The 18195-nt window shown below is 46.7% G+C and overlaps 1 protein-coding gene across 1 annotated transcript in view; it reads right to left on the bottom strand.

Annotated features, from left to right (window-relative positions):
• Nucleotides 1-18195, bottom strand: part of LOC138513823 (aldehyde dehydrogenase family 3 member B1-like) — a 219190-nt gene that overhangs the window by 59798 nt on the left and 141197 nt on the right. Inside the window, exon 7 of the mRNA XM_069628932.1 lies at nucleotides 1212-1378. Coding sequence (XP_069485033.1) covers nucleotides 1212-1378 — 167 coding nt within the window. The remainder of the gene's footprint in view (nucleotides 1-1211; nucleotides 1379-18195) is intronic.

The following is an 18195-nucleotide window of genomic DNA, read 5'->3' as shown; positions in this document are numbered from 1 at the left end:
GATGGGTGTTTGGAAACTCTTTGTTGTGACGAGGGGTGTTGGTAGGTCTGGAAAAGATCTGGGGCTATGCTAATGTCAGTAATTGTCGAGGCTAGCTAGCCTTTTGGTTGTAGCCCCTGAGCTTCTATCTGCGGCTACAACCAAAAGACCTCAGAGCTATAGCCCCCTTAATCCCCCTAGCGACGCCTCTGGTTGTGACACAGGTTTTGAGGTGTAGATCAGCTGGGCTCTGTTAGTTGTTATGAATATGATCCGGGCCTGTGATTGAACTCGGGGTTTGTTATGTCTCTTTCCTTATAATTACAGTCCATCCTTTGTGGTGTTACAGCCAGGTGTGATTGTATTCGTAAATGGTTGACCCTTGTAGCTGGCAAGGTATCTTTGCCACTGCCCTTCAGCAAACCGTAGTTATTCTTTGTCATTGCCCTTTCCTGAGTACCCAGGTAAGTTTGCCCTGTGGGCCCTTGGTTTGTAGCAAGAGAGGCCTACGTCACATGACCTGGGATCTGTCAATGGTCGCATGTGAGTGATGGGGAAGCTGGGAGAGGTTTTGTGAGTGATGGGAAAAGTAGAAAAACAAAATAGTGTCCATAGATCATTTGGGCTGCTCTCTCCAGAGGCGGATGCTGGGTGAACTGAAGAAAGGTCGGTAAGAAGGCCGAGCGAGATACAGGCCGTGTTAGACCCAGCTCACACGACTGGCAATCATCCAATGGTAGAGTGGCAGCAGTGAAGGAGCTTGGTGGGGAATGGGAAATAGAGAGAATATAGGCAAATAGCAAACAAAATGGCGCTGAGAGAGGTCAGAGGAGCTCCTTTCTCCTCAGGAGGCTGCTAAGCAAAGTTAGGACGAGGTAAATCGGCTCTAGAGACAACATAAGTCGATAAGCCTGTTCCACATAAGCCAAGTTGACATCTGAAAATACAAATGTGAGTAGCTTCGGCTGATAACAAAAAAGCAATATTGCTGCACAAACACATAAAAGCAAGAGCAACCACAACTCAGAAACTGCACAAATGCATACATCATTATACAGACTAGGGTGATGTGCGCCAGGTTTAATACTCGGACCAGACGTTATTTCAAGCAACCCCCCCCCCCAAACACAGCAATGCCTTGAGTTTATTGGCATATCTTTTGCCCAATCATGTATAAGCTGTATGCAGGTTGACGCAAACTTTGGTGTTTATGCATGTGACGCATTGCATACCTTGCTGTCTGGAGAGAAAGCGTAGAACGCTAGAGGTTTCTCTTGACGGTTAATGAAGGCGATGGCCTCCTCCGGGCTCTCAACAGTCAGGATCGGGAGGATGGGCCCAAAGATCTCTTCCTGCATCACTGGATCGGACTCCTGCACATCCACTAGCACAGTGGGGGCTGAGCGGGACATGTAGGAGGGAAGAATGAGACAGTGACACGCACAATGCTGAGCGGGGAACTTTAAAAGATGGCGGCATTCATGTCAAACTGAACTGGCCTAAAGGAGCGAAGCAAGTAAATCCATTGCCTACACCATGGTTGTGACTGTTCTCCACACAATCCTAAATCAGATGCCAGGGCATAAACGTACATCATTGGTCACAATTTAGGTAATAAAATACAGTCAGAATTGCCACCAAACATACAACTATAATTCCTAGGTGCCATGTGATAATAACGAATGAAATTATAACTTAAACTGTTTTATCTAATTAAAAATAACAAAACAATATCGATTTTTTGGGGTTTTTCAAATTGCCCCCGTTTTCCACGCTTTATTAGCGCACCCAACCCCCGCCCCTTTTAGTCCCTTACCCCACCCCATATATACCTTTTACAGAAAATTCGATATTTTTTCGTTAATATTAATTCGTTATTAAAGTGCTTCGTTATTCTCAATTCGTAAAAATCACTGTATACCTAAATTGCATTCGTACTATATACTCGGGTGCTGCAACCAGGTGCCATTTTACTTCCTGCATTTATTTATATGTTGCTCAACGTTCTAGGGTGATGCAAAGACAAGGATATTCAATGAAAGGGGTGCTGCTCAAATATTTCAAAGTACATTTTAATGTCACGGCTAGTCAGTTTTCACATTTCCATAGCAGTATGCCTCTCTTATGTGCATTGTCACAGCAGTTACTACATTGCCCACAGATTTCCACAATATAGTTTCACATTGCTCCAGAATATTGACGTGCCATTTTTACACCAGTAATGCACATTGCATGACACATAGTTGCCCCTAGCAAATCTCAATGGCATGTGTACCTAGTACCCAGAAACCTGCCCTTCCAATATCACATTGCTTCCAGAAATGTGCCCCAGAGCAGTTTCACATTGCCCCTAGAAAACGGTCATGCCATTAGTGTAGTGCCCCAGTTAAACACATTTGCCATTGCCCACAACCTATTATCATCCCAGTTTCACACTTCCCCATAAAGGTAGCATGCCAGTTTCACATTGCCCCACATAAGCACGTCAAACTATTAATGTACAAAGGCCTATGTATGTATTAAGTAGTTTGTAAGTATGAAGCAACTTATATATGAGTTTGATGAATTATAATTGGTTTTACATTTTTCCTAATAATACATTTTATTGATGTGTCATATGATGAATTACAATTGTTTTATCATTTGTAAAGTGCTAAGGTTTATAATAAGCCATAAACACTAATAAAAACAAATAAAAAGAAATATAGAGTATGGATTTGATATTTGGTTCACACTAAAGTTCTCTTACACTCAGAGAGTAAAGCAAACTCACAACACATTTCTGGCAACTTCTGAAACTGGAGGAACTCTATGTGGATCCACTACTGACTTCCCTTAATTCAACATAAGATTCATAGTATGTATTTGAAATAAAAAGCAATTACCTTCACAAAATGTTCCCATAATATATAAATCAGTTAATCAAACACACAGGCATAATCATCCATCCAAGGCATTTCAGATACAGCTATAATTATTCAGAGACATAGTTCAATTGTGTCTTTAGATAAGCAAACTATGATCACTACTACATGATAAAGAAAAGGAGCACTGTGTTGGTACCACAATAGATGACTATGGATGACGTTTTTCTACATAAGGAAGCGTGGAGGTTACACACATGCAACACCATTGCACCAACATATTACATACCAGTTTCACATTTCCCCCAGAAAAGTACAACTCAGCTTTTTTTTTATTGTTTCCAGAAATGTGCTGTGCTGGTTTCACAGTAACACGCTAGTTATATATGACCTCACTTAAGCACATTGGAATGTAATGTCCCACCACAGATAATAATTAGGCTATTTTCTTACTGCCTACAGAACAATAGTATGGTATGTTGCTGCCAAAAAACGAACCTGACAGTTTTACAGTGTTGTAGAATCTTGCCCCACACAAGTTTCACAAACCCTGAAGGAAACGTGTGTCAATTTCATAATGCCCCTGTTAAGCACATTGCCATTTGTGTTGCATCTAGGGAAAACATCACTAAAACCCTGTTATGGGCCCCCTCTCATGTGGCCAGGGGAAGGCAGCTGCTACCTGATCCTGACCCTGGGGGTGGTATTGTGAGGGAGGATCACGTGGGGAGAGACTCATATCAGGAGGAAGTGGTGGTCCCATTAACTCATAATTCCTCTATTCTCCCTGGAACATTGATTGCATATTGTAAAGTAGAGCCAAACAATATAACTGCTTTTCACATAACATCTCCAAGCTCCGATTACACTCAGTTCACAAAGCAATCAGAACTCAATGAATGTAAAAGAACCAAAACCACTATGGACTTCAGGATCCGTAATGCCTGTGGTACTGGGACGAGGAAGAGGGACCAAGATTTAGTAAAGATCAGAGGTGCTATTGAAACCAATGTGCGGTCTAGTCATTGTGAAGCAAGGCACCTACATGGGACATTTACATGCTGAATGAGTCACGGATTGAGCAAGGAGTACCAGAGGCAGAAGCAGTCAGGAGACAGGCAGCGGAAGCAGAAGGAAGAACGCGAACCGAAGCTGACGCAGGAAGAGAAGGTGTCTGGTTTTGCACAGGACGCGCAACAGGAAGCAGAGTCATGGACAGCAATGGTGAGAGAAGCCCAGCCGTGTGGGAAACGTGCTCCCGACCTGACTTGAGCGGTTCAGGTGCGCGGTAGGACGTGGAGACTCAACAGGGCCGTTCGAGTGCCAGAGAAGAGCCGTGCAGACAGCTGAAGCTACCGGGAGCTGTCAACGGCATGGTCAGACCAGAGAAGGTCCGCCGCAGGAACCAGAAGTAAAGCAGAGACGCCGTAGGAGACCGATGAGTGTACCTGAAGGAAAAGGTAACCCTGGGGTGCTCCAAGCAGAACATTTTGCAGTAGCAGATATATTTTAAATACCGAAGAAGTAGAGTAAAGAGGCAACTTGGGCACAATTCTCCTTTTATGAGATATCAACTTGGGGAAACCTGTAACCCACATTGCCAACAGCCAAGAGGGTATCAATCAATGATAAAGAGGCAACAAGAGGGCAATTCTACCTTCTTGAGATGTCAGCTTGAGGAAACCTGTAACCCACATTGCCAACAGTCAAGCGACTATAAAGCCATGCAGCCATTGTCCAACTCTCCTCACATGGGATACTGGTGTGGATAACCCTGGAACAATTATTGCCACTAACAGAAAACACCAATTGTAGTTGTAGGAGTTTTCTTCCTGGCAAGCGAGTACACCAGGAAAGGCATCAGTTGTAGTTAGTCCTAGCAGGCGAGTACACCAGGAAAGAAACAGTTGTTTAAAGAAGTGTCATTGTGGAAAAGGTGTTGTGGAAAGAAACTGTTAACCTTATCATCCTGACAAACTGTTGTATAACAAAAGACATTTGCTGTGCTCTCCTGACAAAGGTATTCAATTGGAAGAATATTGTGGTGTCTTCATATCTGCTCTATATCCTGGGAAGGACACTCTGTGGAGGAAACAGTTGCTTTGATTTTGAACAAGCGTTTGGTGATAGAGACATATACTTTTCCACGTAGAAGGGCATAGTGAATGGAAAAAAACATTTTGTGTTGAACTGAACAGAGCTTTGTTGAATCTAACTCACTGCAAAAGACTTCCTGAATTGATCCGGGGAAAGGGAACCAAACCCTGGTCACAAGTGGTACTTGGGGGGAATTATAAGTTTGAACTTGTGCACTATTCTGTTGAACTGAATTCAGATATATTTTCCTTGTACACTTTGGCTATATGTATTAGTGTGAGGGTCAGACACATTTGGACACTAGGCCATCTTTCTTTACTTTGCTTGATAGGAACATTCTTGTTAGCATACGGACAGATAGGCATTTATCTCACCCCGTTTTAATTTTAATAAAATAGAAAACGTTGAGAAAACTATACCTTGGTGTCCGTCTCGCATTTGTGACCCCTCACACATTCCACAACGATTCTCCAGAACATTTGTATGCCACAAGTTTTTAATTGTTACTAGAAATTCACTGACAAGTTATGCACTGTTCCGAGTGAGATACCAAACCAGTTTCACATTTCTACCAGATGATATGCATGCTAGCTTCACATTTATTTGATGTTATGCTAATATGCTTTTATAATGTGCCAGATCACGCCCATAATAATATCAGAGTGCCTAGACTTGTCTGTGGAGTGGCATACTATACCCTGCAAAGGGTATCCAGACCTTATAGCCTTCTGGAAGGAAGAAAATGAGCAAGGGGAACATAAGAGAATAGGAAAGTGGGAAGTAGAGGCTCCAAACACAGGGGAGGAGAGATGCAGCTGGTAAGAATGTTTTGTGATATTTTGGGTGCTGTACGGGCACAGAAGGAGGAGACTGACACAAAGGTGGCATAGTGGTTGCTATAGACTTTCATTTTCTTTTTAAAAGAAAATGAAAGTCTATCTATCCTTACATCTATGAGGGGTTTCCCTGCCTCAACTAAAATATCAAAGGTGTTGTCAGAATGTCCTTGTAACTCAAAGGTCCACGTCCTGTGTCCAAAGTCCCTATCTGTGCCCCTTACACTTATAACTAAACAAAACATGTTCTTTTTCCAGGAGAATGGCTCCCTTCTCCTGGACTAGGTATCACAGTTCTGGTCGTGATTTGCTTTACAGGTTCATTACAGTGGCAATGACTCCCTTCCCTGGTGCACATATTTCATAAAAGGATTGCTAATCTTGTAACACTCTATCAGAAAAGTCTATCTTTGTCACTCCTGGGGGAATAACTCCCTTCCCCTGGTTTTATTGTTCCACCGGTGACACTTGTTCAGCCAGGGGGAATGACTCCCTTCTCCTTGCCTCTTTACAGGTTTCTCCTTTCTGGTTTCAGCAAGCAGGCGAATGACTCCCTTCTCTTGGTATCCTGATTTTCATAAGCCCACGCAAAACCAGGGTGAATGACTCCCTTTTCCCTGGCCTCTTCACTTTAGGATTTCTTAGCAAAACAGTTCACACAAACAGGGTCCTCGACCCAGGCTTCCTGCAGTATGGCCCACTTGTTTCACTAGCCTACCAAGTACTGCCAAGAGGATGATGTTTCAACTTTCTCTTCTTCTTCTTAGCTGCAGATCCCAAACCTGTGTTTCCCAGCTTCGTTTAGTAGGCAGGCCTGGTTCACTAACCTGCCAAGCACTGTCACGAGTAAGATGCAGTTGCTTTCTTATTCTCTTTTGGTGCAGGCCGCCAACCTGTGTTTCTCTGTTCTTTCTGTTCTGTTCCATGGTCATACTTGGTATACTTGCCTGCCAAGTACTGACACGAAGAAGATTACATATAAAGTCTTGTTTATTCTGGTTTAAAAAATTAGGGGATTCATGATAGCCCCTCTTCAGAAAGTCTTTCTCATTATCTTGCCCAATGTTTCTTTCTATGAAAGGGGATCCTTTAACACCCCTGTTCTTGATCTTGGCTTCTCTGTATCTTTTATTCATGACATACAACCCTCTCGTGGCCCTACCTTTACTTTACTTCATTATATTTATACCACGCACCACTGACCCGGAGGCTAAAGGGGATTTACCAGCCTCTTGTCAGGCTCCAGTCTGTCCTGGGACTTGCACTCCGGTCTTCTGCTGCTTCTACTCACCGTTTCCCCATTTCGCCCGCTCCGTAGCTGCTGGCGTTTTTCAATCCTCTCTCCCGACTTGGACTGCATGTTCCGCCTTCTTCTTCTGTTAGCGTAACTGCCTTTTCAGCTACCGGCAAGGTCCTCCCAGCTTGGACCTCGCAGAGACACTTCTGACCCTCTGACAGTTCTGGTCTTTTGCCGCTTGAATCTAGCGGGCCGAATTGTTGCCTTCCTGCCGGCTCCTCCAGGGATGGCTCGATGGACTCCTTAGTCCTTCTTCGATGTTTATGTCAGTTTCTTTAACAGGCCTTCGCAGACGCTTAGAATGCTCAACCAGGTTCTCTGTAGCATTCTCCATGATTCCGCACCTCTTCTTCGTCTCTATCCTGGACACCTACATTTCTCTTAGGCTGTCTGGACTCTTCCTCGTCTCAGTAGGTGATATACCTCTTGCTTTATACACATATATGGGGTAATGCAGTATTATGTTACAGTGCATTGTATGTGTGGAGACATTAGGAGTGTATTGGAGGTTGTCATACCGTGTTTTCCCTAGATGTTCGTCCTTGTCCCCAGAAAGGGAGTCTCTACCCATGAGATCCTCCCGCTGTGCACCACACCCAGGGGTAATGTTGGGTAGCGGCCTCACCTCCCTAGCCTCATGGGAAGGGGCTCCCCCTGGGGAGAAGTGATGACATCTAGGGATTCGTCAAAGTGCGTACCAGTCCTGTTAGGTGGTCCGCCGTTCTTCAAAAGGGAGCTCTCATAATTGGGTTGTGCTTCCAAGGCAGATTTAGATAGTTGTAAGTTAGAACACAATGTTGGATGGATGCATCAGGGATTTGAGCGTTCGCTTAGACAATCCTGGAAGTTTGGTGCCTTATTTACCCCAGGTGTCTCTGTAAATTGTACCACAGAGAAAACTCCAGAATGTTAATTCTGTGGCTGACAACCTTGAGCCAAGCTTGGCAAAGTCAAAAGAATACACTGTGTATAAAGGTGAATGGTGATGGTAACAGAAGGGAATGGAATGGTCAAACTGTTACAGTAACATTATAAAGACCTGGTACTTTGATTAAAAAAAAAAAAATATTATTTAGAGTTTATTCGGTCATGTTGTGCTAGACTTTATTGTAGTTTGCAGTTAGACAGGACGGTCCCTTTCTTGAAAGGAAGCTATCACAGTATACTAATACTTAGCCTTCTATAGTGAGAAAGTATAGTCTGAGTTCTGTAAGCAAGGTGTGTTCATTAGAATATGTGAAATGTTCAGGTAAATGTGCGATCAAACATAGTAGATAGGGAAAGAATGACCAGGTGGCTGTCCTTCCATATGCAGTGACATACTGTCACCCTTCTTTCATGTTATCTTACTATGTTTTGACATGTACCATGAGGATGTGATGTGCTCTGTACAGCACTTCATGCCAAAGTAAGGCCACCTCAAAGGACTGACGAGCAGCAGAGAGGGCCATTTGCAGGTCACATGCCAACAAACATGAACACCAGTGGGCCAAAGATCAAAAGTATTATAAGAGGCCTTTCCTTTGCTCATGATTCTTTAATGAAGAAACCATCTTCCATTTTGGTTCTATAAAGAAACGTTACTTTGTTGAGAACCACATACTAGTGTCAGCCTGTGAGACATTTCAGTTTCAAATCCCCCTGAGATGTATGGCCTATGTTAGTTTAATATTGCCACATTAAAGCATATAGTCATGGCATATAATTACCCCCGAAAACTTCCTTATGGTTAAGTACCTCCACCAACCCATGTCAAGCAGTACCATTGACTCCTCACCTTAATTATAGGTCATATAGAGGCAAGCCATCGCACACACACTCACTGTCCCTCCCTTTTTTGTTAACTGTTTTCAACATATTTCAGTCTGCAGTACTCTGCTTTCCCTCACTCTTGCAGATCCTTCTTTGTCCTCTGCATCTGTGCATGGCCCTAGAGGTATCCCATCCTTGCTCCATCGTGGGGAAAGGGTTTGGATGGCATGACCCAACATTGAACTAAAAGGGTGGGTATTGTCTATTTTTTTTGTCTTAAAACTTTAGAGTGCAGGGAGCTGCTGCTTGCAACTCTGTGTGTGCTTTTCCCTCAGTCCCAAACTGTCTTGTCCTACTGCTCGGAGGTGATAGCCCACGTGTCATTGCTGAACGAATGGCCATATAAGCAGGACTGATCTCTACGTACACTTTGACCTTGAACGCATCCGTTTGCTGCCACAGTGTCTGGCACGCAAGCTGAACTTGGCTAGACCAAGACAGACAAAGCTAACAACCTAAGGGCTTTCACGGTATGGTGGTCTCACTTTGAGCACATACAGTATCCTGCCATGGAAGGACTTGCTATCTGGTCTGCATTATTTCCCCATAATCATCTCCCCCTCTTTAACTGAATTACTCGTTGTGCATATGTAGGTACTGTACTGTTTTCTAGGGCAATCTATTCTATGCTTTATCCTTCCTTCAGAATGACTGGAGAATCTACTGTGTCTCCAGCTTTGTATGTAGTGTCACTGTGTGATTACTATCCTGTGTCTGTCTCTGGTCTTTTTTAGCTTTGGCTCATAGATGGAGCAGTAGGTTCGCGTAGCGCGACAAAACGATTTGCATGAGAGCTTACAAGAGATTGTGGGGGGATGGTAAACGTGCAGGGGCTCACACTCCTTTGCGTATGTACCCGCCCATTCAGTGCCCTGTGTGCCCATCTCAGTGCAACCTACACAGATAGTGGCCCTTCTTAAACTGGATTTGCCGTTTGGCTCCCGATCTGCTGTTTACTGTTGAAGCATCCATCTTGAAATAAACTGTACCTCATTAAGGGACCCTTATATCACAAAGGCTACATATTACTGCTTTCCTCATTATTGCTAAATATGCAGTTGTTACATTTATTTATTTTGATTTAATATTGAGTCAGTAAAATACTGTTTTCGTAATTAAATTGAGCATGATACATTATGTTACTCTTTTTGACTGTTTGCATTTTTTTGGTTGCCCTTGCCTTTCTTTTGTACAATATAACATTTTTCATCATATGTGATAACTTTTGCTATTCTGACTTAGCCACCATTTTTGTCACTGGCAGAGGGATGCTGCAGCAAGCCTGCATGTTGCACGCTCGTTTTCATTTAGAGTCCTCACACAGAAGCCTCTGTTTATGATTGATGCATTTTCAGTCTTCCTCTGCACATCACATTTGCAGGACGATTCATGGAATTAATGTGTGCTGAAAGCGTGTGAATCGCAGTGCAAGTGCGAAAATCGCTGCGAAACCCGCACACAGCGATTCATGGAAGTCCGTGTGCATGTAAATCCCTGGATGTGCGTTAAAATTCTGCGTGGCGCACGCTGGCGCACACGTCTCCAAACAGCGTGCGCTAAGCGCACATAGCGCAGAACACACAACAAAAGTAGGCGGAACAGGGGACGTAACACGCGGAATGGGGAACAACGCATGAAAATGTGGGCGTCACGGGGGAAGTACAGGAGGCAAATGCGCGGAACGCCCGCACGCGCGTCTACAACACGTATTCATGGAATCGAACGGGGCAAATGCGTGCGCCAAAAAAGACGCGCTAATCCGGAAACACGTACGCCAGTAGGAAGCAGGCGTACGTCGACCCACGCAGAATAAAAGTGCGCGCAAACAACAAACAAGCTCAGACGCCAAGATGAATATACCATTCCTAGCAGCAGTGGTCGTGGGATACCGCAGGAGGAGGAGGAGGATAGTCAGGCCCAGAATTTTTACACCCAGAACCAGCCTTTTTGGGATGCCTGATGACCAGGTGTATGGGAGGCACAGGTTTCCACCTCACATAATACTCGACTTGGTGAGTGAGTGGGAGGATGACCTCACATCACCCACCCTGTGCTCCCAAGCACTCAGCCCCCTGGAGAAGGTCCTCAATGTACTGCACTTCTTGCCCACTGGATCATTTCAGCGGACATGTGCTATAGTGGGGGGAGTGTCACAGGCCACGCAGTCACGCTGCCTACACCAGGTGTTGGGTGTCATGACTGCACGCCCATCAGTCCGCAGGCACATATACCTGCCCAGAACACCTGCAGAAAGGCAGGCTGCCATACAGGATTTCTATGGGGTGGCACAATTCCCCAAAGTGCTAGGTGCCATTGATTGCACCCATGTGGCTCTACGTCCCCCCAGGGCATCTGAGCACATCTATAGAAACCGCAAGCACTGGCATTCCATCAACGTGCAGGTAGTAGCCCTTCCTCCAAGGCCCAGCCTTCAGACCACCTTTTTCATCAGACCCAGAAACACTCCAACAACCTATGATGTTGCCATTAAAGCAGCTATCAACTCCATTGCCCCTCTCAAACCTTGCAAATCCAAACCCACTACCCACTCCAACTCTTGGTTCACCCCTGACCTCCTCACACTCCGAAATGAGAAAAAAGCCGCACTCACACAGTGGCAAACGTCCCACTCTGAAAAAGACAAGATGATCTTTAAAGCCCTATCCACCAAATACAAAAAGGCAATCACCCAAGCAAAGGCCAAATCCTTTGAATACAGAATCTCGGAAGCCCAATCTAGCACCAAAGAAACCTTAGCCATTTTCAGGGAGCTCGAGACACCCACTCCCGCCCCCCAGAATTTCATCAAAGACAAAGACTGGTGTGATGAAATACAAACGGCCATGCTAACCAAATTAAGCCTCCTCAAAAACAAAATACTAGGCACTAAACAAGCCTTACCCAATAAGCATATCCCCTTCCCACCACCTGCCCCGGATCCCCCCCTACCCTTCTCCTTCAAACCCATTCAGGAAAAAGACATCATCAACATAATGAGGAACATCAAACCCTCTAACTGCAAAGGCGATGCATGCCCAGCCTCCATTATCAAAGACTGCACAGAAGCGCTAGCTCCCTTCCTAACAGCCTTTGTGAATGCCTCCTTGACCACAGGGAAAGTCCCCGCCTCCCTCAAGGAAGCTTGGGTACGCCCTCTTTTGAAAAAGCCAACTCTCGATCCCACCTCACCCAACAATTACAGACCCATCACCACTGTCCCATTCCTCCTCAAAATATTGGACAAAGCAGCCTACCTGCAGGTCCAGCACTTAATTGAAGAGAACAAACTCCTTGGACTCCGCCAATCTGGCTTCCGCCCCAGACACGGGACCGAAACCGCCCTACTTCACCTGAAAAACCAGATGGACGATGCTAGAGACTTGGGTAAACCAGCACTTCTCCTACTCCTTGACCTATCCGCGGCCTTTGACCTCGTGGATCATAGTGTCTTATGCCACCACCTTTCCTCCACTGCCAAATTCTCCCCAGAGGCCACAGCCTGGATCACCTCTTTCTTACAAGACAGAACCATGCAAGTATTCTCTGACCTAGCCGCCGCATCACCAACCATTATACTTTGTGGTGTACCCCAAGGCTCCTGTCTCTCCCCCACCCTATACAACATCTTCACACGACCCCTCTTCCTCATCCTCGACGCTATGGGCATATCCTACACCAACTACGCCGACGACACGCAGATCCTCCTCACCCTCACAGGGAACTATGACACTGACTCCCTTACCCTCAACAACCTCTACAACACCATCCAAGCCTGGATGGCAGACAACGGTCTATGCCTCAACTCTGACAAGACAGAACTCCTCCTGGTAGGTTCCCCCGACACACTAAAAAATCTAGATGCCCAATTCAGCCACTTCACCATTGACACCATTAAAATTCCGGTCTCCGACTCTGTCAAAACTCTGGGAGTCTACCTGGACTCCAGCCTATCCATGGATAGACAAGTCAGCGCAATAGCCTCAGCAGCTGCATATCATGCCAACCTTATCAACGCAGTCAGACCCTTTCTCTCCAAAGAGAACTGCACCAACATAGCCAGAGCCATCACCGGCTCTAGGCTAGACTACTGCAACGTACTCTTTCTAGGAACCTCCAACAAAAACTTAGAGAGACTACAAGTAATACAGAACAATGCTCTCCGGGCAGCCCAAGGCATTGCTAAAAGAGAACACATCTCTGAAGCCAGAAAACTAGCCCACTGGCTCCCAACAAAGGAAAGGATCGTATTCAAAGCCCTGACACTGACCCACAAGTGCATTCACCTCACTGCTCCAGCATACCACTCTCAAAGGATCCACCCCGTCTCCGCTACCAGGCCAACCAGATCTCCGTACACCAACATGCTCTCCGTGCCACTAGTAAAAAGAGTAAAAGCGGGCGGATCCAGCTTCCCCTATCTAGCGCCCACTCACTGGAATGCCCTACCTCCCACTATCCGAGGGGAGGCTTCCCTCACCACCTTCCGCAAAACTCTGAAAACTACCCTCTTCACATAAGACCCGACACACCAGCAGAAATACTGATCATATATGTTGTAATATACGTCCCAATGCAATATCTGTAACAACAGTATGATATCTTGTAGTATTCATAATGTGTTATCAATCGCTTTCATGCCTGTACCATGTAACTAAGTTATTGCAAGTAACAGCGCCTCAATGCCCCTGGGCTTCTTGCGCGCTATATAAATATAAATAAATAAATAAGTATGTGATGCCAAGGGAATCATCACCTCAGTATATGCCAACTATCCAGGGTCCACCCACGACAGTTTCATTTACAGAATGTCAACCCTAAACCGGGACCTAGAAGCTGGGCGGCATGGCGATACATGGCTGCTTGGTGAGTATAAATGCCACTGCACATGCATGCATGTCCGATACTGAGTAATGTCACAACCCCACTAATGATACCCATCACCACCTCCCCAGGGGACAATGCCTACCCTCTGAGCACCCACATGATGACGCCAATTCGGAACCCCACCATGCTACCCGAGGTAAGATACAACACAGCCCATATTGCAACCCGGGGCATAGTGAAGCGCACATTTGGAGTGCTCAAGTCACGCTTTCGCTCCCTTGACCGCTCTAGTGGGCAGCTGTTATATGCTCCCCAGTAGTGTGGAGGATCATAGTGGCAGCATGTGTCCTGCACAACTTTGCAACACGCCGAGGCCTGGCTGTGGACATGGTGGTGCCCCCACATCCCCAACCACATGCACGCCCGCTGCGCATGGGAGGGGAAAGGGCACGTGGTGAGGCAGCCCGTACGCAGCTGGTGGCTAATTACTTCACCTAAAATCACACCCCTGTGGAGTGCACACAGTCCTGGCACATACCAGCTGACAATCAATAATGATGACATAAGGGACACTCAACTGTCACAACCATACCATCCTGAGATTGGTCACCTGGAAGTGTTACATTGTGTGCATCCCTACCTACCCAAACACCACCAATGCTGTGTCATCAAAAGACATACATCTATGCTGCGAAATTCATTACCCCCTTGCTAAATACAACATGAGAACAGCGCCATGTCACCCAACCCCTCCCCAGCTCCACCAACAAACACACCATGGAATGTCATGCAATGTGAAAGCAAACAAAGCAATGCACAAGACCTGACACAAGTGTCACAAAGTACACTGTTCCTAATGGAAACTGCCCACACACAATATGCTCCCAGTAATGTATAACTAACAGCACACATTACCAAATACCACCAACACAATGCTGCAACACACCATGGAAAAATGCAATAACATGACAGTACTAAGTTCAAGTAGTGGTAGCCTTACAACCTGAACACGCCAGCACATCGACCCCTTACAACTGTAGAGTGTTGCTGCCACGCAAATGTCTCAGTGTACTGCATAAAACATGAACTGCATCTGCAAAGTAGACGGCCTTGTGAAGACATGAGGAAGGAACCGGCAAATTAGGAGGAAGACATGGATGCACAAGCACATATCAATACACCATGCAGTGTAAATACAACAACAATATCCACTAGGGAAGTCTACACAGTATTGACTACAGACTGCCCACACAGCTCATGGGTGCCCAACGTCACTGTGTAATTCACTGTAACTTGGTCACACCCTTTGCAAGCCCATGGAAACGGGAGGCAGGAGGGGTGTGTGTCTCACGAACCCAAGCATCTAACCCAAACTCAGGACAAGCCTGCATGTGCCCAGCCGGAATACAGTGGATGCCCACGGGAGCCACACAAGGCAACTGTAAAAAAAAAATCAAAAATCATAAATGGCCATGTGTGGGCCAGAGGGTGTGGGGGAGGCCACCCAGGAGGTTCGAGGACAGGGTGCACACCAACACCCACCTGCGTGGATGTTGCAAAAAAAAAATACCTCCTTGGGCTCATGGCCTGCACGGCTATGCCATTGTGGGAGCAATGCTGTCGCTCTGCTCATCCTCTGCTGCTTCATTAGGAGGCGGTGGCACTATGGGAGGCAGCCCACGCAAAGCCCTGGTATGGTTCTCCATGGCAGCAAGCATGCGGGTCTGGAAGGTCTGATTCTGGAGGATTAAAGTGCGGAGATCCCCATGCAGCACATCACGGGTTGCCTGCATTTCTGCACGCATGGCCTCGCGTGATGCCCGGATCTCCTCACGTGTTGCATGCAGCTCAGCTGAGAGCGAACGTGTGAGCTGCTCCAGCTGCTGTTCTGCCCTAACATTTCGGGAAGCCTCAAGTTCAAGCAGACTCTGCCTGAGGTTATGGAGTTCTACACTCAGGGCTTCCCTGTGGCCCTGGGACTCTATTGATATGGATTCGCGCAGAGTCTCCAGTGCCGCCCGTCTGTCCCTGTTGGACGCCAACATGTCTTCCCTGTGTGATTGGCAAATGGAGTCTGTTGCCTGCTGTTGTTGCTCCATCTGCCTTTCAGGAGGGATAATGGAAGTGGCCACCCTCTCCATTGCCTGAGCCATCATTTCTACTGATGCTGCCTGTTGGGTTGCCATACCGTACATGGAGTTTTCCCATACAGTATTGCCTGGTGGCGCACGGCCACCGCGCCGACGGGCACTACACCTGTTTGGGGCAAGGCGATCTGCATCTTGCTGTGCTGGCACTGCCTGAGGCTGCAGGACTGCATTCCCCCTCTGATCTGCTGGCCCAGGAATAGGATCAGATGCTGTGGAGTGTGACCCTGCATCCGTAAGCGCCAAAGGCGGACTTACCAACACTGACATCCCCATAGAGGGTTCTACCCCTGGTGCAGGTGGGTTGGACAGAACAGAATCTCTGCCAGAAACACCTGCAACGGCACATAAGTCTCATCATCCGACTCAGCACCTGAATAGAGTTCTGGGGAGGTGCACCCAGAGGCACCCCTGGACAGTATGGTCTGCAGTAACATTGGGTTTTCACCCACCACCACACCACATCCCACACTGGTGCCCGGTCGTGCCTGAGATTCCTCCTGGGTCTGCACCATCTCCTCAACCTCAACAGCACCAAGTGCGTCATCACCTGCAAAAACATGAAAGACAACAAATGGAAACAGGCATGAGCACCATAGCACACACATAGGCCGTGACAAGCCAGAGATCCAGTACATGATTTACACATGTCCCACATGACTATAACCCTGCTATGCATGCACTGTCAAAGAGTTGGAAGTGGAGTCAAAAAGGCAGAAACTGGGGAGAGCAAGATGGAAATGCAACACATTTGCAGCATGTTGGGTAGCACTGGCATCACACATCAGGCTGTGAGTGGCATGTCCAATACACATACATGACACATGCCACCACACAGATGTCATGTAGCATAACCACGGTAAATTACAAAACTACAGCAATATGTCAGTGAATGAGTACTGTCACACATCCATGTCACATCGACATGATGGGAAGATTGATGCTGAATAGTGTTGCAAAATATGCATGTGCCACACACTGAAACACATCCAGTGTCCAGTAACACAGTCATTGTGGGCTGATCAATGGTTGGTCACTTTAACATTACAGGAAACATCTGTCATCTTCCACATGCAAACAGGCCCTAATATAAAATGTCTGCAGCCCAATACTCCATCGGCCTGAATGGTGTAATCATTAACATAACCAGGTAAAAGTAGTGGCCCAGTGTGGGCTGTAAACAATGACCGAAGCATATCACATATGTTGCAATAGGGCAGAATAATGCGTACTAAAAATGGGAGAGTGGAAACAATCAGCCTGAATGAACTCTTACAAAATCTGACCAATGTAGTTGCAAGATGACAGTTCAAGGTAAAGTGCACTAATCTGGGCCTAATTGGCAACTGTGGGCAGAAGGGATACAGTCATACCCAAATCCAAGGCACGTGAATGTATGGGAGGAAGCGAATGGGTGACCCATAACACTCAGGAGTACACACCCTCACCTGGCACTCAATCAGAACCTGTCACGCAAACAACATACACATGGATTACACACACACACGCATGGGCACTCACCGGACAATGCGTCGTAATCAGGTAGTTCTCCCACACCTTGGATCTGTTCCTCTGTGACGAAGGTCCCAGCAACAGACTCATGTTCAGTGAGTTTGTTGTCCCCTTGTGGAGACCCACCGCCAGTCACCAGAGTAGCGGCATGATTTGAGGCCAGCTTGTTCTTTGCTCTGCGTTTCAGGTCATTCCACCGCTTGTAGCAATCATCAGCTGTGCGCCTCACAAATCCAAGGGCACTTATGTGGTCCGCGATGGCTGCCAGTGTGCCCTACGTTGACTAGGTGTGGTCTTGCACCCTGCAGTCACCAACATTTCGTGGCTATGTGCCGACACATAGCTCACAAGTGCATCAAGTTCCGGGTCATTAAAGCTAGGCTTCCTTGACGTGCTGGAGTGTGTAGCCATGTATGGGGTCTCAGCCTGTTGTGCCAGAGCACCCTTCTTCGATTTTTTCAAAGGTGGAGCGTAGCCTGAGTGGCTTTTGCCGCTCTGGTCACTAGGGGCAGAAGCATCGGTGGACTGGGTAGTAGGAGTGTGCGAATGCACAATGACCATAGGCCTTGGTGCAGTCATTGGCAGAAGTGTGATGTTGGCAGGGGGAATATCAGTTTGATGGACCTGGACCGACACTGTCCTGGCTGGGAGACTCAGGGCTGGGGTGGATGGAGCTGCAGCTGCCCCTGCAGCCTCCCCACCCCGCCTACTTGGGGCAGCAGATGACATAGCTGCCCCAGATCCACGTGGCTTGGTGACACCAATTTGCACTGCCACACGTGTCCTAGACTTGCTGACCTGGAAGTCAGCCTGGGAGTCATCCTGTG

The sequence above is a fragment of the Ambystoma mexicanum genome, chromosome 12, assembly GCF_040938575.1.
Source record: "Ambystoma mexicanum isolate Mex_15411 chromosome 12, UKY_AmexF1_1, whole genome shotgun sequence".
NCBI lineage: Eukaryota > Metazoa > Chordata > Amphibia > Caudata > Ambystomatidae > Ambystoma > Ambystoma mexicanum.
Note: the sequence above shows the minus strand (reverse complement) of the source record. Positions and strands in the feature narration are given on the sequence as shown.